The 24,314-nt window shown below is 41.4% G+C and overlaps 2 protein-coding genes across 6 annotated transcripts in view; one reads left to right on the top strand and one right to left on the bottom strand.

Annotated features, from left to right (window-relative positions):
• Positions 1-11,106, bottom strand: part of Pcf11 (Pcf11 cleavage and polyadenylation factor subunit) — a 98,858-nt gene extending 87,752 nt beyond the window's left edge. For 2 of the 5 annotated variants that reach the window (XM_050182594.2, XM_050182597.2), the window contains exons 1-8: positions 10,777-11,106; positions 9,602-9,727; positions 8,849-9,034; positions 7,282-7,365; positions 6,532-6,684; positions 5,702-5,731; positions 5,447-5,542; positions 4,627-5,315 (exon numbers count right to left, since the gene is read on the bottom strand). In XM_050182594.2, the coding sequence (XP_050038551.1) occupies positions 4,627-5,315; positions 5,447-5,542; positions 5,702-5,731; positions 6,532-6,684; positions 7,282-7,365; positions 8,849-9,034; positions 9,602-9,727; positions 10,777-10,929 (1,517 nt within the window). In that variant the 5' untranslated portion in view covers positions 10,930-11,106. The remainder of the gene's footprint in view (positions 1-4,626; positions 5,316-5,446; positions 5,543-5,701; positions 5,732-6,531; positions 6,685-7,281; positions 7,366-8,848; positions 9,035-9,601; positions 9,728-10,776) is intronic. The other 3 variants (XM_050182595.2, XM_050182596.2, XM_055073447.1) reach the window with 3 other exon arrangements.
• Positions 11,107-11,509: 403 nt separating this feature from the next.
• Positions 11,510-21,707, top strand: LOC126535812 (ras-related protein Rab-30-like). The gene is made up of 5 exons (XM_050182636.3): positions 11,510-11,863; positions 11,991-12,089; positions 12,171-12,254; positions 16,292-16,475; positions 17,122-21,707. The coding sequence occupies exons 2-5, from the start codon at positions 12,003-12,005 to the stop codon at positions 17,391-17,393; spliced, it is 627 nt and encodes a 208-aa protein (XP_050038593.1). The 5' UTR covers positions 11,510-11,863; positions 11,991-12,002; the 3' UTR covers positions 17,394-21,707.
• The last annotated feature ends 2,607 nt before the right edge of the window (positions 21,708-24,314 follow it).

Raw genomic sequence — 24,314 nt, 5'->3', positions numbered from 1 at the left:
ACGAGTTATACGGTAATACAAAACTCAGAATGTGGCTGTGTATGGCGCTCACGTGCTTTGCTTATTTTTGAGTACGGGTGCAGGGCTTGGAGAAAGGCTTCAACTAATTACAATATGGCATACTCGCTTCATATAATGGATGTACATTCCTTTGATGGACCAAGTCCACTAAGAACATGTCTTCCACTGGAAAGCGGCAGTAATGATAGGGGTCTCAGCGTCAAAGATGACAAGGACTATGCACATATACACGACATCCCCAATCCGCCTCTTTCATGTTCCTGTGCAGCCCTCTGACACATGCCGCTGGAAACGTTTTGGAAGGGTGTCGGAGATTTCGCCTGTTGATTTGTGTACCTGCGCCCATTTTGAGTGTGCGTCGGTTGTGCGGTTCGTAAATCGCAATTAATTTTAATGGTTTCTCCGGGGCAGCATGTCGTTCACCCATCGAGTATAGTGGGTGAACATGCCCAAGTGCGCTGTTGTGGTAACAACACGGCCGATAAAGGCACGCTGTGTTCCATCTGCCGACACGGCTGCCTTTAGTTCGTTGTAGCTGATGTCTGCGATTGCACATCGCTTTTTGTATTCCTTTTACCCATTCACTAAACATTTCGCATATTCAAGAAGCCTTCGAGCGCAGCCTTAAACGTGGGATTTGCCAAGGCGGTGAATTTGTTTACATCTACAGCTTCATATCGCTGTTAGCTTCGGTTATTGTAGAAACAGCGCATCGCTGATGTGAAATAATCTCAAAACATAGAAAAACATACAGACGAGTCAGTATGAGCGGCCGAGTCCCTTAAACAACTGCAACTTTGATCAATACGCATATATATTATGGGCTGTTAATTACTACTGCTTCTCGGTTTTGTTTAACTTCACCATACTTACAGTTTGCGTGTGCTATAAAGTATTATTAGAGACAACTGTGCTCAGCATAAGTCCCCACTTATATGCCGTGCAGTTCTTGTGAAAAGGCGGATGCCATCGCTGACACTGTTGGCAACTGGGCGAGTTTATGCTGCTCTATCGAATGCATTGTCTCTTCTTTCCTGTTTGACGCATAGGTAAACAATGCTTCTTTGGAATTAAGAAATGTCAGCATAACAACACACACAGACCCACCATTTACGGGAATGCAACCGGCAGCGTTCGGGAACGGTGACCAAAGTACAAGACATTGGCACAGCGCTGCGTCGCCGCTTACTGTGTACGTGCCGTGCGACATGAGGAGTAGATATCAAATCGCTATAGGGCCGCAACTAAAAGAGCGGTTTCCTTACGAAAGGAACTGCTTATTTTTTAAGTGCAGCTCCATCGGTAGCGGGTGCACGAACTCGACGGGGTCAAGCCTAACCCAAACTACGCTAAACAGGGTCAACATTGACTCAATCTTCACGCGCACAGCTTGAGAGGACTGAAGCTTGTGCATTTCAACTTCAAAGGCATGTCGACGAATTTTGAGCGCAAATAAATATATGTACAAGTGAATGAGCTGCAGCTATCGCGTTGTCGGTTCGACGGCTGATCACGTAGGGTTCAATCAAGCGCTATCACGGTCGGCACACTGAATTTCTCGGTGCTTTCGACACGAAAGCCTGTCACGCTATATGACAACTCGCACCCATCGGTTGCGTCGTTGTCAGCCTAGCTATTACGATCAAATGGTCTCAGTGACACAGTGCTGAATAGTCGGCCAATTGTCGGCGTCAGCGTCTTGTCGGTCTCGTATCGACCCAATGTTACCACGCCTTAAAACAGTACATGAAGTCAGGCACGTGCTGCCACCACCTGCAACAGTGGGCCAACGCTGCAAGAAGACTGTGTCAGCAACGTGTTTTTGAAGTGTCGCCCAAGTGTAACGCAGTGGTTTATTGATAAATTTGACAGCCGTCAATGCAAGGCAGCAACTACGTGGTCCACGGTGCAATTCGGACCAAGCCCTGGTCCTTTTCTGTTTCAAAGTGGAGTTGCAGTCTTACGCACGTTTTCGGCACCGCACTGACGTCGAGCTACCAGCAGAGTTTCAACGCGGTACATGGCACGAGCGTTTGCAACAGCGCGCCTCCAAGTGCTTTTTTTTTTTCCGGGGTACTTTCGCCTGATATCTGGCCGCATGCACTGTCCCTTCCAAAACGTTTCGAGACTAATTCGCTAGGGCAGGGCGCATGCGCCATCGCGCCGTGAGAGAGGTGGATTATCAACACAATCAATGAGGACAGGGGGAGACAAAAACTGCAGTTGCTCCAGACGTGCGCTTTTTAGCAATTGAAAAGATATAATGAACGAAGATATCTTGCATTGAAAAATGTGATAGGGTGCAGTGGCAAAAATCTACCTGAGAGTGAGAGGGCGAAAACTGTAGTTGAATATTTGGGGATTTTCCTATTGAGCAGCATGCTGTATAAGAGGAAAGTGGCATTGCTCCAAAGCAGAGTGGAAGACCCATTGTTCATGAAAACAATTTTAGTGGCAAAGAGGAGAGGGTCTCACAAAGCCAGTGCCAACTTTGGGCATCAGGATGTGCATGCCGGGCAGTGGATACTTGTAGAAAAACATGCAGCAGAGGTGTAAGCAACCTAACTGTAAAAAACAGATGGTTTTCATGTGTTCCAAGTGAAATGTCCATCTCTGCCTCAATGAACACAAGAACTTCAATATTCATCAGCACTTGCAACCAGCATGACCGAATTCATAAGCTTTTCAAGATAAAAAGCGTTCTGGAAGACAACAACCAGGCATTACTGGAGTAAGTGCCCGCAGTACCTGAATAAAATTTCATTATTGGCCAAAGATGAGCTAAATGGCTAGTGCTGCAAGTTCGCAACATACCAACTTTGTGAAATACAACTGTGCAATGAAGTTTTCCAGTGCAGTTTTTTAACATAAGGACAGAAGCCAAATAAACCACCAAATTTGAAATTTTTCTTTCAATTTTAAGATAAATAAGGCATCAAGGGCTTATTTCTTTCACTGTCCTTCTAATGTAATTATTCTGGGCAAAAGATTTGTGGTAACATTTCTTTAGAGATCGTAGTGCATGCTATACTACGAAGTACAACTAGATTTTGCAAATGCAGTTTTTTCTTTCTTTTGCATTCTAGATTTCAACTGAAATTCATGACTGGATAACTGGCATAACTAATGTGGCTGTTTGGGCATGTTGGTAAGACATGACCAAAACTTCAAGCGCACAAGTAGACGAGGACCGTGAAAGAAGACACACGAGCACTAACTTGCAACTATTTATGGAGACTGCGACGCGCAGAATATAAAGGCATTTTGTGGCCAAACAAATACTGCCTCATTCAAAACTGGTTAAGAGGGGCACTGCAAAATCATGTCTTTCCAACGCATTGCATAAGTCTTGTCCTGAACTAATGGTTGCTAGCTTCAATGAACAAACCCTCTGACTGACTGCTTCTGGGTACCCCGCTCTTGTACTGGTCAGTGTTGCCGAAGGCATCTAAAAACGGAAGTCGTCAAAACTGCCTGAGGCTTTGTGGGCTTCTAGTGGAAAGCAGACGTTTGCGGTGATTCGGTACATTCACAGCTTGTCACCTTGACTAAACAGGTTTGGGCTAAAGGCGAACATTCAAGTTTTTTCTGCTCCTGACAAGGTTCAAAAAATGTGCAAAATGATCAATCCTGGCGCCTTGCACAAGATTGGGTGCAATAAGAAGCACAAGGACGAGTTCATCAAACGCATGGAATCGACCATGTATAGTATACCAATTTCTTGTGGCAAGACTTATATAGGCTAAAGTGGGAGGTGTGTAAATTATCGCCTCCGTGAACACCTAAGACTGTGATGGACAAGTGCAGAGGGTTTCTTGATCTGCACTGTAGGAAGTGTGAATCTAGTGATGATGGTAGTGCTGTTTCCAGTTCCGGCCAAAGTGCAAACTCTGTGTAAAATCAAGCTGCATGCCAATCTATCAAGACTGCACCATTGTTACAAGAAGCAGCTGCCAACTGATGCGTGAAATTATCGGGACAGAGATAATTGGTAGTTTAGGGGATAGCTGTGTGTCCAAGCCATCGAATGCTTTAACTTCAAAGGAATTACAATACTTGTGTCATCACTGATTGTTTTGCTATCTGTGCTTGCATGATGTTCGGCCACAAAATGCCTTTATATTCCGCACTTTGTGAGTCTCAATAAATTGTTGCAAGTTAGCGCTCATGTGTCTCAGAATTTACTACCCCTATGTTATATATATTTCAAATCTGCAAAAAATTTGCTATCCTGATGTGCAAATAAAGAAAATGTCATCTTCTAAATGGCCTTTTAGATTTTTGACTGGCACTTGAAGGATTAACTTGCTTGAAACAAGCTCAGAAACACATTAGTGAAGTAGTGTTAGCACAACCCTATATTTCAAGTAACCTAATCTAAAAATCTTATAAACATAACATATGCAACCACCAGCACCAACAACTGTGAAAGAATTTAAATATCTCACATGCCAAAGAAATCTACAATAAAACAAAAGTGAGGAAGTTAGCCCCATGAGTACTACATAAATATAAGATAACCATGAACAATGTTTTACTATCTCAAAAGCACCCCCTCCCCCAAGGACATCAATTCAACACAATGGAACTGATTTCAGCACTCACTCTGCATGACCTCTTTGCCTCTTGTGCAGTGGAGTCTCCTGAGTTGTGTCTCCAGAGTCGCGTTTCTTTTCCACCTGAACACGCATGTCCACATCGCCTGAAGGCAGCACATCCATCATTTCGACATCACCATTAGGCCTCACATTTTCTTCACTTTTGCCCTTGCCATTCTTCCCACGAGCTTTCTTCCCTCCCCTGCCCTGAGATGAGGAACTTGATGAAGATGACGATGACGATGATTTTCCTACACTGCCAGTCCTGCTGTGCTGTTGTCGTTCATCCTTGTCCTCAGTGCTCTTGCGAGACTTGTTTGGCGACGTCTTTGTCGGAGAAGACTGCTCAGTTTCACCGTTTTTGCTGGCATCCTCTTCATCTTTCTTTCGGTCGCTTGTCTTTGGAATGCGGAACTTTCTGGGCGGAGACTTGATGGCTGCGTGCTTCTCCCGGGCTGATAGCCTGTTGTTTCCATGTTTCTCGGGAGATGCCTGCACTGACACAGTTGCTGGCGTGCAGGATGTGGTATTTGAAGCAGTACCCTGAGATGGAGCAACAACGACAGACCCTAGTTGTGCAGAATGTACTGCTGCTGCTGATGAAACAGGTGGTGGTCGGTTAGTGTCGATTGATGGCACAAGGCGCTGCTGTAACCTTGGGTCACGTGCTGCAACAGGCACCGACGGTCGTGGCATCTGCAATAATGCACAATTTGTTTACTTTCACCCTTCTTTCTCTATTAAAAAGATAAGGAGACCAAGAGTCCCACACAGTGTTAAGCCAAGGCTGAGCAACAACAATCTATGCATGCAAGATATTTTTTTACCTGTGGACGCACAGCCACACTGGCTGGAACTGGAACAGGCGTAGGTGCACGCGTTGTCGCAGCATTAGAAGGTGGCCTGAGACTTTTCAGGAGTTGCTATGGGAACAGCATCAGAAGGAAAAAGAAAATGCCAAATTTCAACTTCAACAACTTATTTCAGGTTTGTACTGGAGCGTTACACACAATGTTTCGGCTATCAACAGCCATATTAAAAGCACACAGAAAAACAACGCTGTCTTCTTGCCGGGGACTCACTTCAAAGCCAGTCTGAAGAGCCAGTCTTATCTGAAATCAGGGATATTGCAGCATTGAAATGCGCTGCAAAGACAAAACTAACTACCCTAATGACGTAGCTCCTGGATGCCCAGGCATAATTACTAGTCAGCAACAGGTCAAGAATGCAGAGTCAATGTTTCTCACAGGGAACATGTGTGTATTAGATCATCTCGTATGGTTCTCGCACTCTTTCCTCCTCCTTGCTATTGAGGCGCCTATCTTCCCCTCGCTCATGCCAGAGATGTGGCGTTGACTTCCTCACTCAGTGAAGGGAGGAAGGTCGTTTTTCTTCCCCCAATGCCCAGGCAGTACCGATGTCTGTGGACGTATTTAGCACACTCTCCTGTGGTGCATGTTGTCGGCAGCTGCAAACACCTTGCTGCTCACACACTCCCCTAGACTGCAACAAAGTTCTTTGGACTTGGGATCAGGATTATCCCATTCCTATCTTCAGAGTCCCCTGCATTACAATCTGTGTGTTTCTGCCATGAGCCACCTCATTCACCATCACACTTGCATGTCTTCTCTATACACACACAATGTGTGGCCGACAGTGTGCTTGTTGAAACATTGGGGAATTTCTCATTTTACTTGTGCAATCTGAAGTTATTTCTCAGAAACACAAAGGGACAGAGAGAGGCTTCAACACATTCATGTGGGTGCAGCCTCTCCCACATTCTTGACCCGTCACTGACAGTGGTCAGCGTTATGTGCAGGTGGCTATTGGAAATAAAACTTGTGCTTCACTGAAAGAGCACTGGCAAATAAGGCAGAAGGATATGTAAAGAAAGTTCAAGAGAATTAGCTACCTCAGCTTCTTGCTTTTGTCTCAGTTGCTGTTGCTGCATTTGCAACTCAAGTTGAAGCTTTTGCCTTTGCAGGAAAATGAACTCCTGTTGCTTCTGCAGAAGCAACCTCTGAACTTGTTCCCCTTCTGTCGAAGGCACACCAACATTTAGGATCTGGGCAAGGAAGCACCAGAGAGTGTTACACGGGCATCCATGGCCATCTACATGTTGATCCAAATTATTTTAATTCAGCAAGCGTCAACAGTCTCAACTACACGCATACAAAAGAGATTGCAAGCATTTGGCTCAAGAACAAACACCACCAGTGCACAATACAAAAAAATTAAGGAGCCTTCCTGCACACTCCACATTAGTAGCCCATTCCACATCGCTAATTCCATGCAGTAGCATGATACCTAGGGCTACAGTTTACTCAGTCAGCAAATAAAACAAGGCTGACCATGACATAGCTACACTAAAGCTTGTGAAGTTTCTTTAATTTAGGTACAATGCTCCCTTTATTTTGTTTGATATATACGCATGCAGTTTACTGCAGAACCATGACAAACCAACTGTCACAAGGTTTTGCAATATGCAGCAGTGCACATTCGTCACAAACAAGCACAAGTTGCCTTTTAGCATTCTCAGCTGTTGAAACTGCATGGAATTACTGAAGTGGAGCATGGTTTATGTATAATAAGGCAGCAGATAATTACAGCAGTAACATGAGTGAGTAGAATGCGACACGCTCAAGAGGGCCCCAATCAGTACCTTTTCAGTAGTTGCTTTGTTAAGTGCATTTAAACTAGCAAGCTTAGCTGCTTGCTGTTCCAGTGTCTCCTGCTCTTGTCCTTTCTACAGGAAAGAAAAAAAAAGCATGTTCATGTGTCCGAACAAAAAGCAAGATCAGATGAAGGATGTATGATGTATCGATGATATGTGACAGTGTGCCAGGCTCCACATTAATTACTTGCTTACAGTACAGCACAGCCAGATATGCCAGGGCAAGTGACCAAAAAGAAGGCATCGAGTTGATGTCACTCTAAGAACCTAGTAACCATGATAGTTTTTGCTGCAGGAAGTGCATGAACAAAGATATTCAGGAGAGTGAAGAAAGATCCCGAACAACTAGAACACGCATCAAGCAACTTAATTTCCAATATGATGGAATCTCAATAAGTCCCATTAACAACTAGCGCCAGTCACATTCCAGTCTATAGCACCATATGCCCTAACCTATAGCAAGATCTTTAGCCTCCGAAATGGTTCCCAAATTTCACATTAGATTGGAAACACAAAACACTTGAGCTCACAGAAGAGCTGTCCATTACAATGCCAAGCATGAAAAATAGATTCAGAGGCACACATAAAAACAGCAGCTATAAAGGCAGCAGCTATAAATGTGTACCAGTGATATAATGCTGTTGATTTGCTGCTGAATGTCGAGTAGAAGCAACTTGATTCACAGCCGCTACATAATGAAACACAATCTCTTAGTCTCATAGTATCAAACAAATTGACTTTAATGGAAATTAATGGAAATGAGAGTGTTCCATGTGAATGGAGTAACAGCTGCACAAAGTGAATGTGATGCAAAGTGCTACTGAAATGCAACTTAATTATGGCATGCTACTTCATGCTCATTATACCAGGAGCAACTGCAAGATTTAAAAACAGGCTTGGAAGTACAGGAAACAAACTTTCGTGCCAACTACATTCAACACTAGTAATAAGCACGGACTACACAGATAAACAAATTTACCATTAAACTTAGTTTACATGCTTTGAGGCTGGTGCTGTAATGTGAGCCAAGTACACTTGGAATGTTCAGCACCTCAATCCTCTACTCCAAGGGAAAAAAAGAGTGAGTCTATGGATAAAATGCAGGGCTTTAACGATGAAGGCTTATCAAGTAAGCCAAGTAAGAACATTATTGGTATAGGCATACCCTCACAATAAATTAGAAGAATTTTTCCCACAATCTTCGCGGAGGTTGTGGGATCGTTCCCCACCTGCAGCAAGTTGCGTTTTCATCCACTTTCATTTCCATTAATTTATTGTTTCTTTGTTTCATTCATTAAACACAAGTAATTTCCCCTACATTGTCCTTGGTGTCAGTGTTTGTTGGCTTCTTATGATATGCCTCACAATAAATGTTACATAAAAGATTGCCCACAAGTCAATGCAAAGCTTAATGACAGTAGTTGATACAAGCTACGTAGCTTAGTGGTGCACGCCACCAACACAAGAAACATGCGAACACTGAAAACACTGTACTGGGCACCTCCAAACATAGTGATGACATAGTCAGGACCAACAATGAAAACAGTAGCCTCACCGTTTTGGCTTCAAGAAACTTGGGGTTGACATGTATCGATGTTTGCTGCGGTTCCTTTGCTATGACTGGCCATGCTGGGTCCATCTGCTTCACTCGAGTGTCAAGGGCAAACAGCTTCTTGTTTGGGAAAATGTCCACCCAGGTTTGGCGCAATTTGAAGAGCTGCATGCGCATTCGCTCGTCCCCCTACAAGCATGGTCACAAGTACACATCACACTGATAAAAACAAGCAGACAATGTTCCACAAGAACTCAAAGATGCAAATGATTGAGTAAATACACCAACCATTCTACTCCATCTTGATGTAAAGCTTCCAAACACGATACACTTTTTATTTCATCATACAGCTTAATAAAGTGTCACAGCTGCTCATTTATTGCCACAACCAGACTAAAGTACTTGTAAAAAGTACAACCAGGCTAAAGTCAAGAGAGTTGAGCGCGTATTATCAGCCACTATAGAACCTGCATGCTGAATTAATTTACTGGCTTGACACCTTTGTTGATGCAATCTAAACCACTCTTTACCAAGCAATAGCTACAGGTTAACAAGGCTTAATGTATATATCAAAAAGTTTACTACGTCCGACACAGGGCCCAAACAGCTTTTCAAAAAGTACTACGTAGTTGTACGGCACCCCTTGCATTAAGAAAGCAAGTTTTCTTTCTGCAAAGTTAATGATTTTTTAATAGAAGTGGTGGCTGGCTTTTTACTACCTATGACAGACTGTATTAAAGTAAGAAAAGCGTGTACCTTTTCAAAAACGTTGCAGAAGTTGGAAACGATGTTTTGTGTAAACAATGCACGATAGTCACCTCCAACATTCTTCATAATGGAATCAATTAGGTATAGTACTGGCAGCTTCATTTCTATGGGAACCTAGAAGAGAAACTTGGGGTTAGAAGAAACATGATCGAAAAAGGATACTCACCACAAGCAGTCTTCACACACAAGTACACTGGGAAATTTGCGTTTGCGAATATCTGTGAAAAATCCCTGACAGCTTCGCTCGCTGCAGCCCCAAGTTTACACAAGCAGCTTCCAGGTTGGTAGTAATGCCAAAGGTCAACGCCATTTGTCAATAAGAAAACGGCACCATGTGTTGCGTTACCCGCACTTCTGAAAGCTTATTGTAGAGTCACTGAAAAACATTCGAGGGCACCGTAATAGAACGACTGAATGGTAGGAAAGGCATAAGGTTGTTATCGGCTTCACCCATTTTCATTTTGAACGATGGGGGGAGGTAAAAAAATAAAAATAAACGCGTAGTGAACAAGAATTCAATGCAGCTTGAACAGTTTATTGATAGAACAGCAAAACTTGCTGCGATCTTCCAAGTGAGATACATGCGGCGGCCAACTTGGCAGCCCGTTTTGATTCCCAGTGATCTAGTTTCGTTGCCCCGTTGAACCGTACCGCGTGGCTTGCGCGGTTGGACGACGGTTAGGCTTCCTTGAATCCAGTGCCGAAATTGAGGGCCGTCCTAGATCGAAGACAGCTGGAAACGCAGCGGTCGAACGCTGCGGATCGTACGCGATGGTTATTTCTTCAATTGACGGCGCCGCGAACCACAGCAAATACTTACTACGAGCAATCTTCGATCGCGAGATCGATGTAAATCTTCCCTAGTGACGTCGTCACCGAGGTAGCGCTTAACCGATCTTTGCCAATGAGAACAACAACAATGCGGCCACAAACGCTTGGTCGCCATTGAGAAGCACCACTCGTCAGAGCAAGTAAAATATAATTGAAACTGAGCCTCTACACAATATTACTACGACACTGTTTACGGGCTTACAAGTCATGTCAACATGCATGAGTACTATCAGGCCCTCCACACAGTACATACAATTTTTAACATGACGCAAGACGATAGCATTTCGATGGTAGTCGTATTATTCTCTAGTAAACATCTTAACAAAGAGAACCTTCTGCAAGTGCTCTTCGATGCTTCGCACTATCCTTGGAGCTTGCTGGACGTTTTCTTCGGCCAACATCGTGAGCATATTGATGAGCGGCTTGCTGTTGCATGTGAGATCCAGCAGCGACGACTTGTACTCTTCGCACACGTCTTCTTCCATAATTGAATATTAAAAAGGCAAACTACAACTATGCGGCTGTACACAATGTCGACACGAGGGTCGCTTAAGCTGCGCAATCAATGCATGGCAGTAATAAAAAGCGATTTACTCCTCACTGGAACAAAATGGCGAACGCGAATGTCCGCCGCACACAACACTGATGGGAATGAAAATAAAACAAAAATGTCAGCTCTGTTGTTGAACAGAAATATGATCTTTCGCCGATAGAGGCGCAGCATATAGGTTTATTTCTGGTCAAAAAAATAAAAAACTTCTTCAAATGTGCTTACGTATTAAATAAAACAACCAGAACAAAAGTTTTTGACCTCTATTGAAAATAACATTTTAAGTCAGTTACATTATTGTGTCACTTTTTATTGCTTGAAGCATTAGCGAGCAGGATATCACGCGCTTTACCTCTTGCTTAGCAAATTATGCATGGGAATTGCAAAAAAATAACTGCCTTCACCTGATAAAAAAATGGCAGCATTAAAGGTGTGCTTCGTACTGCGTGTTTAGACATTATGGAAAGGCGTAAAAGCCTTGGAAGGGTTTTAAACGTCACTCTCCCAGACGAGATCAGCTGATCGAATGCTCCACCTTGCGGATCACTGCGATACTTGCGCTCAGTGCTGAACTGAAAGCACCGAAAGTCGCGTTTTCATCTTGTGGTTGGTGTTGAATCAACACCTCGCCGCTACAAATTGCTCATTTCACATTGTGTTTACGTGGTGCATGTGCCCGAGTAGACCACAGGTCACTGTCTCTGCAAGAAAACTATGCAGCGATTAGGCAATCGCGTGTGACTCCATGCGAGCAGCCAACGTCCATCATGTGAAACGAAGTACGTCGTCTTGCGCTGCTGCTTCCTCATCAGAAGCACAATTCTGCAAGAATTCTCAAGATGCGGGTACGCTAAACGCGGGCACACCTGGTACGTATATTTTCTGATGTTTCAGATTCTGTCGCGTTCCCGAGTGGGATGTTTCGGGGCGAAATTTCTAGTTCCGCTTTTGGTGTTCAGAAGTTAACGGTCTCTCAATACTGTGTTTTGCTCGCAGACATCGGGAATCATGGAAGATTACAAGTTTCTGTTTAAGGTGGTGCTAATAGGTAACGCTGGTGTCGGGAAGACATGCCTTGTCCGGAGATTCACGCAGGTAACCATATGGGTTTTGATACTCTTTGCGCAGTTCCGAAATTTCCACTGGGCTGACGAGTTCCTGTTGGCTGCGTTTCAGGGTCTATTTCCTCCGGGTCAGGGGGCCACCATTGGTGTCGACTTTCTCATCAAAACTGTCGAAGTGGACGGCGAGAAAGTGAAAGTAAGAGGCCCTGCCTGTTCCTTGTACCATCGGCGTGCGAACGAGCTTAGAAGCATGTTCAGTTTTCGGTTTCACCTATGTTCGTCACTTGTTTGATGTAGTGGCGTTCGCCAGCACGAGTGTCGGAATTTATATTCGAAACTAACCGATGTCGCCGAGTTGCGCGATTTGCGCGCAGATCTTTTCTTATTATTGTTCTTAAATCTTATTTTATTTGTTTATTTGGCAGGCACAGTAGGAAATGCGCAGTTGTGGAAAGAAAAGCGTCTGAAGAATGTGCAGTCCTACTGCAGCTATTGAGCTATTGGTCTGAAGGGTTGTCTGGGTTCATTGTTCACCCACAACTGTATGTTGCGCGTAGTGCGTAAAACTGATGTAGCCTCAGCTTATCACTTTGCTATAGCTCAAACAATGTTCTGATTTTAGCAGTACTAGATCATGCATTGTACACAGCATACTAAATATTTCAGGTAACTGATGCACTGATTTCCCTTCGTGTGTTGCATTTGTCGCGAAAACCTCAATTTTTCTTTGCTGTGAGCGAGTTAAGGATCTTGGCTGTGTTGTCCACCTTTGAAGGACCATCTAAGAGGTATTTATTCCCTTCAGGCACTGTGTGCACAATTGTGTATGTCAAGATAATGCATCACAAGCGAAAGTGTTGATGAATATAATTCTATTTAAAGTGTATTGCATTCATCTTGAAAAACTTGTGATTTTACATGTGCTGCAAGTTTGAATAATATGTGCAAAGTGTTTTAATAACACAAGTTGAAAAGCAGATGGCTGCACGTTTGCTTATGAGGTCAACATGCCGACATGTAGCGGGTTAATTTATTTCATTGTTTGTCACAATGTTAAAACATCAGGCATATTTTTCACATCTCTGGATTGGTTCTTTCCAAGTATGCTAGACATGAAATGATTGATGTTCTCATATCGGATGTTCCTGTAGACAGTTCTCACATGAGTCCACATTCTGTAAACATGACAAAATACACTGAAGAATTGAGAATACTTAAGTTGTTCTACAGCTCTTTACTTTTCACAATTCTCAAGATGCAAGTAATGTACTGAAACCAAATTTTGAATGCACAGAGCATTTTTTCACCTGAAGGGGTTAAGGTAGCAATGCTAGTACAAGTCATGCAAAGGTGTAAGTTTCATCAGAAATACAGTTTCAGATGCAAGTACTATAGAGATACACAAGCATTGATTGGTAGAACTCCTGCAGAAATCACACGTTTGTTTCATCACTTCCATTCACATGTTCCAAGTTAATCAAAGATTCAGGCATGTAGGTAAAGTAGACGGGGCAAATACTGTGTTTTGATGGACGAGTTGGTACATATTGAACGTACAAAAATAACCATTGCTAAAGAAGATGCAACGTAAAAAAAATGGGCAGAAGAGCGCCCATCCACTCCTTTTCCAGTGTGTTCTCATGTTTGCATCTCATTGTGATATTTTGTATATGTACCTGGTGTCCCAAAACACGACCTTACTGAATTACCATAAAATACCAAGCAAGCAAATATTAAATGAGGACCCTCCTTTTATTCACAAACAAGCCCACCACCTACAGTTGACTCCTGTTAATTCAACCAACTTTTGTTTAATTTTAATGCATTGCAAAGTCCCGGCGAGGAACTATTCATTGTGGACTATGGAAGGAAAACTCGTTTAGTTCAAACGCCTAAGCATGGTAAATTCAACTCCCACCAGCATTTCTTCAGGTGCACAGTAGTTACTGAAAGCTTTGAAAACACTACGAATAGGCCATGCAGACTGTAGTGACAAGAGTGACACTGACGCCATTGCTGACAGCATCCTGCTGGAGCCACCAAGTGCTGAACACTCCAGAACTTCTCTTTTTAGTCTGACACTGAGGCATCATTTGAACTTGTCGGTGCCCATCATTGCATGCTCGTTGACTTGTGCTTGAAGAGCAAAAAGCAAAGAGACATTACGTACTGTTTCAAGGAATGAAAAAAGATTTGAATTTGTTCATTTCGCCACCCTTTCTTAATTCAACCTTTAGAATAATTTGACCAAGTCCTGCAGTTTTGCAAAGGTCAAATTAAGTGGATTCAACTGTATATTTAAAAGCTTTGAGAATAATAGGATGGTATAAAAAATGTGTAATCCCTCTCTTGAATGATGTGCTGAGGCCTCCTTTCTGATGCAGCACGCAACAGTACACAATGTGTGCTGGGATTGAACATTGTGTTCCAACCGAAAACATTCAATATCCTTCGTTAGAAAGAGAAAGCCTAACCACTTACAGGCAACTATTAACCCGTGCAGGCGCTATGTGCACAATTGTGCACATGAAGATAGTGCATCAAAATCAAAAGCACTGTTTAGAATTATGATATTTAAAATGTGTTGCAGACATCTTGAAGCACTTCTGATTGGAGCTGTGCAGCAAGTTTGAATAATAAGTATAAAGAGTTTCAGTAATAGGAGTTGAAAGATAGAAGGCTGGATATTTAACATCGTTGTTAGTTTGTCGTCATGTATCGGGTTCACTTCTTTCATTGTTTCCGCAATCTTTTACATCAGAAATATACTGCAAGTGTCTGGATAGGTGCAGTCCATGTATGCTATACATGAAAGGGCTGATGTTCCTATACCTGACGTCCTGTAAAAAGTTCTTGCCTGGAGTCCACATTCTGTAAACCTTACAAAACTCACTGAAGAATTGAAAATTCCTAATTTGTTCAGTAGCTATTATATGGTTTTTATGATTCTGAAGGTACAAAAAATGTGTTGAAACGAAATTTTGAATGCAGAAAATTGGCGCCTGAAAGGGTAAAGTGTTCTCAAATAAAATTTAAAACCAGTGGTGAGAATCTTGCTTGCTTTTTTGCCCATTCCCTTGTAACATTGCCAAGGTAATTTCCAGTGCATGCCATGTGGTTCAGATGCCAACTTCATGTTACCAGATCTAACAAGCGTGCTTCCTACATTTCGACAGTGTGGTAGAAGATGCACCTGCCCCAAACCTGTCTTCTTTGAAGGTTACGTGTGTGTCAGGTAATCCTTTCAGTGCTGGGTTTTTTTTTCAGAGGCAACGCACCCTCAACGTTGGGTTCTCTTTTTCTCATATATTATAAAACGAACACAGCGGTTTATTTTTGGTTATGTAGAAATGAAAAAAAATGACACAGGTAATGGCACATGCTCTCTTGGTGTGGCCCCACTTTCGTATCCAACAAAAGAAATGTCAAAACAAACATGGCGGCACAGAAACGCAGAAACATACCGGTATACCAGAGACACTGAAAGGGTTAATGGTCTAGGGCACTTGCTTGGTATTTTATGGTATTTTTCTCTACAGTTCTTGAAATGAGTGTTTTTTAAGCTGATCCAGTTCATATTTATAGTGAAATTAAGTAAGTATTGACTGTTACCTACTGTTCATTCGTTCTTTCAGCAGTCGTATATCTCGCCTTCCCTATTCACATGCATGCGAGATAGAGGAATGCTCTCCTTAGACAAGTACTGTGAAAATTTCAGCAAGATATGTTGCATTTAAAACAACAGACCATATTCTACCATTAGCAGCTTTATTATATAGGCCACCAAATTTATAGAAGCATTGATGAAATTCGGGAAGTTTTGAACATATTAAATCATCACTTTTGGAAATACATGGTGTCAGAACAAAATAATGTGCTAATTCCATAAGCAGCAGCTGGTCTCGTGCCTGAAGCAGGCAAAGTTTTTGTCTTGCTTATTACTATAGGAAATACTACTATTTTGTGAATAAGGGCTGCATAGCTTCTGCTCGTCGACCTGCGTGTCAAACTGCTTTAGGAACAGAGGCCTTTGTCATGCTTTAAAGCCTTTAGCTTCTGCTCCTGTTCCTGTAAATGAGCAGGACAAATAAACTGAAACTGAAGTTCATATATCTCTCCGCTTCTGTGCAGCAGTTGCTTAAGGAGAGCACACCTGCATCCCACGTGTATTTTTCTTTCTTAAAAAGATCCCTTAACCAGAGGTAGTACTTACATCATACGATCGATGTGCAGTTGCAGATATGGGACACAGCAGGACAGGAACGGTTTCGTTCCATCACCCAAAGCTACTACCGTAGTGCACATGCTCTCATTCTCGTCTATGACATCAGCTGCCAGCCAACATTTGACTGCTTGCCTGACTGGTTAAGGGAAATTGAACAGTATGCCAGCCCAAAAGTCCTACGGGCATTAGTAGGTAAGTCAACATGCTATTGACATTTGTTCAGTCTGTTTACCTTCATTGTATATTCCACCTGGTAGAAAACTGGTTGTGCTAAGACTTTCTTGAATTTATATCTTTGTACCACTGTGCATCCACTTGAGCATGCAACACGTGTAAGCAAAATAGACTTGCTCAAGTGTGCGCTAATCATGAAAGCGGTGCTACTATTGCAGCTCTTCAGTTCTAAGCTTTCACTAGTTATTTTCTTGTGCATGGTTGTACCTTTAATCTTATGAATGATCACGCTCTACTCTATGCAGGCTGTGAATACCACATTGAGAAATGCACACATCTCTGTAGTTTTACATATATCTGCACACAAAACAGTAGTGGAAGAAACAATAATCTTAATATAGCAGATTTTAGGTATGGTTTCCTGCTATGTTTTCGGCAGCTGGGTGTCGCTGCTAATGTTGATAGAATAAACCTGAACTGGTTCGATTATATTCAGACTGACCCGATGTTCCTTTAAGCTGCACACAGCCTTGAAATGCATGCATGTTATTCGGTGCTTTTGTGCCTGAACACGGTTGCAACTTTCGTGGCAGTTAAAAAGAGATATTGGCAAATTGCTGATTATGAAGCAACAGTTGGTTTATGCCTGCACTGTGATTGTTAGGGAACAAGATTGACCGTGAAGACCGGGAGATTCCAACGCACATTGGTGAGGAGTTTGCTCGGCGGAGTGACATGTACTTTGTGGAGACATCGGCCAAGGAGGCTGACAACGTGGACAAGCTGTTCACCGAGATAGCTGTGCGCCTGACGGCTGAAGCGCGGGCTACTCATGCTCGATACTCTGGCCGGCCATCATCTACAGCCGATTCGTTGCCAGATTTGAAGGAAGCTGCAGGAGACAAAGGGGACCACACTTGCTGCCGCATGTTATGAGCATCCCATGTCGCATGCACATGCCATACTGGAACCGCCCTGGTGTTGGGGCACATAGTTCTACTCACTTGACAGCAGTGGAGGCACCTTTGCATGAAGGAGGCTCTTAAATGACTGTGGTATGAATGAGTATACGGTAGTCACGTTCTGGTGTCAAGCTGTGGGTCATTTTACCTCAGATTGGGTGCATCATGCCTAAGAGAGCCATTGAAAAGATCTAAACAGGAGACTACAATCTGTTCAGTGGCATAAGAAACTTTGCATTTCTATATTCGTAGAACATTAGGGTCAGCACTTCTTCACTCAACTTCGCAATACCGACAGTCTAGCACCATTAAAAATTACTGCTTCCTTCTGGGTATGGAAGAGTATTTGCTAATATTGAAGCTTATTTTGGTGAAAAGGAGCTGCCGTAGCACTTTTGCACAGTGTCCATGGCACTGACATTTGCCTTTCCTTTAGTAACTCACTGAGGATGGCGAACGCCTTGCAGTCATTGGAAAGCCTCCTTCAGCATGCGTTGCTAGTAGTTTCTACTGAAGTTGGGACTATGCTGCCACAACTCCTTTCCCATTTTGCTAGTGCTGCCGCCCGTCTGTTCTTGCTCTTTTTGTGTGCGCTCATTGCGATGTTGAAAGTGTGTGAGTACTGTCATAGGGTGTTTTAAAGTCGACGAAGGATTGTTGTCAACCTGCTTCCATTTGTACCCTTTGCTGTAAGCTTTCATGATGCCAGCACTACCTTTGATCTGCAAGAAGCCTCTATTTTCATCTGTAAACAACAGCAGATGAAGATTCTGGCACATCAACTTGGTGTAGGTGAATTCCTGTGATGATTTTCTACTTTTAGTACCAGTGCAGCTTTTTTTTTTAAGCCTAATAATCATGAAAGCTACTTTGCAATGAGGAATTTCAGCAAGCGTACTGCTTAATTGAATTATCCTTTACTTTTTGACAGCAGGTTATCAGTGGTAGTAAAGCTACCTTAACTGCTTTTAAGCACTTTCATATTTATCTTGCTAGCATTTGATGTCATCAGACTGCCCTTGAAAACTTTAACATGCCACATTTGTTCTTCTTGCTCTAAATATTTGCACTTTGACCTTCTGCACTAATGGCACTGGCATAGGACGCTGTCTTTTTTGTGTTGGTTTGTGTTGAATGGAGGAACTAAAAGATCAATAAGAGAACTGGAGGCAGTTTCCTTAACATGATGGCTCAGAAAGTGCAGTGAAAGAAAAGAAATAGAGAGAGAGAGAGACAAGGAATGAAGTGTGCTGTCTTTTAATCATTTCACACATTCTTCTAATTTTTTTCATTGTTTCGGTTGTCATTCAAAGATCAAATCAGCAGTGATTGTTGATTGACCAGTTGTGCATTATGTCTTGGTTGTGTGTGCATCTCAGGCCCAAAAGCATCAAAATTATGTTTTCGCTGGTAGACTCAATAGCCCCGCCGTGCCAGGGAGAAATCACGAGAGGATCTGATGACCATAATTTCCCCATTTATTTAGCAGCTATATGCTTCATTATTGCATTGAAAGGGCTTTATATCAAAGGTTGTGTTTTCCCATGTGTTTGTTTGTTTTGGGGGTCTGGTTTTTATTTTGCTTTTTTTTAAATATTTCTGGCTGCTATGAAAAGCCCCGAATTTCATCTATGAACTCAAGTGCTTTTCAGCTCTGATCAGTGTACACAAACACACACACACTTTATGATTTATTGTTTAGTTTGTTGGCTGCCTGAGTAATTGCTGTATTTACCTTTCTAGACAGAACTGCTCATTTTATCATTCTTAGGTTGTTACATTGATAATATGCTAGAGGTGCAAAGTGTGCACGAATGTGTTGTCTCTTAACAGCTCCGCTGTTGATTTTCATACCTGTGAGGTTTTGTGCTTTTCCATGACAAATGTTCTTGAGAAACATGTGAAGGTTGGTAGAGACTCTCAGAAAAGGCATTTCAATATTCTCGAGAAATGAGAACTCTGCCAAACACTCCTGAGCCAAGGTACAGCATTGAGGAATTGTGCAGGGTTTTTTTCTTTAGTGGCTCCTAATGAACAGGGCTTTAGAAACAGAACGTCCAGACTGGTCCAGATCTTTATCGAGTGAAAGATGAGAGTGCAAGAGAGTGTGAAAGAACTGTGCCTGTATAATGTTCCAAAGAACATCACTTTTAGGTGACTCAAAGATAGCATCTTTCTTCTTGTAGTTGTCTGCTGGAAGCCGTACATCAAAGCTCTGCATTTTTTCCCGACATTACTTATGCAGATAAAATAACACCAAAACTTGGTAACATTATGAAACAGGAAGTACTGTTGCACTATTAATTCTTAATCTGCCTCTATTTAAGTTTAATCTCCTGGGACCACTTGTACATTAAATTGCACATTGCTCTTAATCCTTTTCAATATGAACTTGGAAAAAATTACCTTAAATATTTATCCTACATGTAAAGTTAGGTGTATTCATTAAGTGTACAGAAGTGGTTTAATCACATTGTTGCCATCAGATTTTGAGAAAACTTGCACTAACTTGATCTGAACCACTGTGTCATCGCAGAGCCTAACAGAAAGCACGAAGTGTGCTTCAAGTATTACTAAAAGACGTAAAAATCCAGGCTGTGGCATCAACATGGCAACCTACCACATGATATTACATCTTCATCTCTGTGGTTTAGGCAAAGAAAAGTAGCTTTTACTATAACAAACATCAGGAGATGGGAACTTTTGGCATCTAACTGGTAATTCATTAAAAAAAAACATTTTTAACATACAAATCTGTAGTTAAAACCCGACTTGGAACACTATTATATCCTCAAGATGTCTTGTGGTCTCAGGAAGTTAATGAATTTATTTGCAGCTTCGTGCTCATTAACCAGCCGCTGCATGCCACGCGCACTTGTGGCACTGCTCCTTAGAACTCCTGTTTTGTTAAAGGTGCTCAGTGTGGATAAGGTTCCTAGACAAGTTTCAATGTAGCGCCATTGTCCCTTTCTCGCTGCCCTCTTGTTCACATCCTCCTCTTGCCTGGAGTGGCGTCGAGAGGTGATCCCTGAATAACTGCAGAAAATAGCACCTTTTCCTCTCCACAGTCACTCTCTTTCTCGCTCTACATGTAGCACCATATGTATATATATGTATATGTATATATGTAGTACACCCAGAAGGTTCCAAACTTCACAGCACACTTACAAAAATAGCTTCTAGTTTGTTTTGTACTACATTATCAATACTCATTTTTAAACCGTATTCCGTGCAGTAAATCCTTATTCATGCATATGTTGCCATAAACCAAACTTTGGAACCTTTTCTAAAAAAAGTGAACACCACCATTAACCAGCTGGAATGCCATTTCACTGCACCAAGACAAATGCGTGCGGACTATCGCAGGAGAGCGTGAGAATGAGGACGAATGTGGCTAGATCAAAGAATGGCACTACCTTGAAACCTTTTATCTAGGAACCTTAAGTTGAGGACTGTGGTTCTGTTTACCAGGTGAGCATTACACCTGAGCAGAATTTGTTTAATGGTAATGAGACTTTGAGCGTGACAGTCTTTATGGCAGCTGTGATATTTTTTTAATTTTTTTTTTTTTTGTTGTTGTGTTTGTCAGAAAATTGTTTTATGAGGATCGTACCATGCCCAGTTCTGCAAGTCCAAAATTGAAGGCTTGTTTGCAGTTCAGATCAACCCCTTTGTACAAGCGACTTGCAAGTCATAAAATTTTTTTGAGGTGTGAACATATATCTGCCTTATTTTTCAATCACTATTCAGTTGAGGTAGCTGGTCACGTTAAAGATGTGTTATAGGTGCTTTGAGTGTCTCCTTTCACGCTTTGCTCAACACCTTTACTAATGTTTTGAAAAAGTAGTCAGCATATTACATTTGACATTTTACAACATTACGGACATTCCATTGTGGCCAGCGTACCTCATTTTTCCAGAGACTGAGACTTTTGGCACCATTTGTTATCGCTGCTCACTTATTACCATGCTGCAATGCTTCAGTTGTATGTGTGCTACAAACATCTGTATTTGCAAGTTGACCTTTAGCTACAGCAGATTGCTGCGCATGAAAATCTTAGAGTAATTTTTTTGTGTGTGTGATTTCAACACAACTCACATGTGTGCAGACATTTTAGCAGGTGATGTATATAGGCACCCCATAAGATAGTTCCTTATGCCACTTTTCGGTTTGCTGGCCTCTATCGCCACTGCACTGTCCATGAAGCAATTTAGTGACCCAAGTTATTCATATTTATTTCAAAAATTGTCAGCCTTTATTTGATGAAATAAATATTTTAAGTCGCTTACAGGTTCTGTGCTTGAATTTATTGCTTTCAAAATTAGGTTCACACATAAAAAAAATGCGCCAGCTGGCTAAACTTGTTCCCAAGAACCCAGCATTCTTGCATGCATTTAAGACTTGCAAGCTGATTGCTTCCAAGCAAAATTTTGCAGAAGTACTCCTTTTACAAGAGAGAGTGATAAACATGCCATCCTACAATGACATTCCATCTAGTACTGGCATTAGCTTTCCAAGCCACGAAAATTGCCCGTTTTCTGCATTTTCTTCATACAGAAAAGCTGGTGTTTTTCATTGCCTATTTTCCATAGCTATATTATTCTTCCTGCAGCTTTCGATTTTACTTTTAGCCTTCTCTTATTCTACTAAATTACGTATTTGTGCCCATGAGAACTCTGCTTAACACTGAAATTTAAGACTTGCATCAAGGAACACTAACTTTAGAAGAATTTGCTTTCATTACTAGTTAGCCAGCTACCAAATTTTACACCAAGATAATACCATGTAGTAGTGGCATAGCCAGGAATTTTTTTTTTTTTTTACGTGAACGAATAATATCTTTTAGTACTTAATAGAATATGAATCAAATGATGCTGAAAGTTAATTGAGTCAAACACATTTCATGCAAATGTACAGTCTTATGATCACTAATACACCATTAATATCATTATTAATAAATTTTCACATAGTGGATGGTGTTCAGAACATTAGAAAGCTTCTGCTATTAGATTGCACATCATTAAGCATTCAATTCAATTCAGTCTTTATTTTTCTCTTGGACAGAGAAGGAGACAGGACTAAAAGCTCGTAAGCTTGACAGAGGTCCTTATCAACTTGGCAGTACAGTACACAGGCAGAGATTTTCAATTTTCCAAATAAACACTGAAACAAAACACTTTGTAAAAAGCAGCGCTGTGCATTGCAGCACAAACATAGGTATTAGAAAAACAAATAACTGGTCATGGGGAAACGAAAAAAAATAATAACAGGTATAGGGTTAAACTGAGTGCAATATTACGTGATCTTGCTAAGAAAAAAATGCTTAATAACATCACTTGAACGCTGAAAGGGGTCAAACAATTCTTTGTTTAATTTATTTAATAATTCTGGAAGAGTATATGAAAGTGACTGCTCGGTATAATATGCCCTAGGTGTCGGCACTAACCAAATTTCTTTGTCTAGTCTGCAGGATATGTGTGTTTTTCTCAAGTTTTGCCAGATAACAAATATAATGTTCATCACTTTGTGAAGAGCGTTTATAGATAATTAAATGTCTATAATTGTATAAACTATAGATTGGCAGGATTTCATATTTTAAAAACAAGTCCTGTGTGGGGGAACAACAAGGAACACCAGCAATGCATCTTACAGCTCTTTTTTGAAGAAGGTGAAGCTTGGATAAATTTGTGACACCCATAGTGCCCCAAACGCTACAACAATATTGCAAAAGAGAAAGAACTAATGAGTTGTATAGCAACAGCCTAACTTTGACAGGAAGAATACCGCGCAGGCACAACATGACACCGACAGCTGAAGACACTTTTGATCTGATATAGTCAACATAATCATTCCAAGTCAAATGCTTTGAAAATATAACACCAAGGATTTTAACAGAATCTACAATTTCAACAGTATCGGAGCTTAAAAACACGTTCAACAGCCTAGAAATTATCTTTCCTTTTGGAAAGTACAATATTATTTTTGTCTTTTTAGAATTAATCTTCAAACAATTTGATTTTGCCCATGTATTTAATGCATTCAGTGTTTTGATTGCTTTCTCTTCAATGTCCTTTTCTGATCTCCCGGATATGAACACCGAAGTGTCATCAGCGTAGGATACAATCTTTCCATCAGTTACACATTGCACAATATCATTTATATAGATTAAAAATAAGAGTGGTCCCAAAATGCTTCCTTGGTGGACTCCTGCATAAATATTTTGTATTGAAGACAACGAATTTTTAAAGTCTACATATTGTGTTCTGTTCGACAAATAAGATTTCATAAGATCGTGAGCTTTTCCTCGAACACCATAGTTTGCCAGTTTATGTAGTAAAATTCTGTGGTTTATCAAGTCAAAAGCCTTAGTAAAATCTATATATATGCCTGCGCCTATTTCCTTATTTTGTAACATATCTATAATGATTTATTTTTGAGTCAGTAATGCTGTTTCAGTGGATCGATTCTTTCGAAACCCGTGCTGAAAGTCAAGGAGCAGGTTATGTTTTTCAAAGAAAGATAGTACCCTACCATGCATTAATTTTTCTATACCCTTCGAGAACACCGGCAGTATAGAAATTTGACGATAGTTACTAATCAAATTCTTGTCGCCGCTTTTAAAAACCGGTATCACTCGAGCCATTTGCAGTGCCTTTGGAAATACAGCGGTAGATAATATGAGATTGTAAATGTGAGTAACAGCGGGGCATACTAAGTGAAGAACATGTTTAATGGGCGCTATTTGGAGACCAGTTGCATCTACTGACTTGCTATTTTAAATATTACTTATGCACCAGAAAACTTCTGTGTAGTTCGTGGGCGCAACGAAAGGGAAAGCACAAAATGGAACATTAGGAACAACCAAGCAGTTTGTTCGTAAACATGGGCCTTTTTA

Source organism: Dermacentor andersoni, chromosome 4 (genome assembly GCF_023375885.2).
Source record: "Dermacentor andersoni chromosome 4, qqDerAnde1_hic_scaffold, whole genome shotgun sequence".
Lineage (NCBI taxonomy): Eukaryota > Metazoa > Arthropoda > Arachnida > Ixodida > Ixodidae > Dermacentor > Dermacentor andersoni.
The sequence above is the reverse complement of the archived record's forward strand: the minus strand, read 5'-3'. Positions and strand labels throughout refer to the sequence as shown.

What these genes read in the sequence shown, in the direction of transcription:
- LOC126535812 (XM_050182636.3), top strand. Translation starts at nt 12,003, where the DNA reads ATGGAAGATTACAAGTTTCTGTTTAAGGTGGTGCTAATAGGTAACGCT. An exon ending in TTGTCCGGAGATTCACGCAG is followed by an intron (nt 12,090 to 12,170) that starts GTAACCATATGG and finishes GCTGCGTTTCAG; the next exon opens with GGTCTATTTCCTCCGGGTCA. An exon ending in TGGACGGCGAGAAAGTGAAA is followed by an intron (nt 12,255 to 16,291) that starts GTAAGAGGCCCT and finishes ATCGATGTGCAG; the next exon opens with TTGCAGATATGGGACACAGC.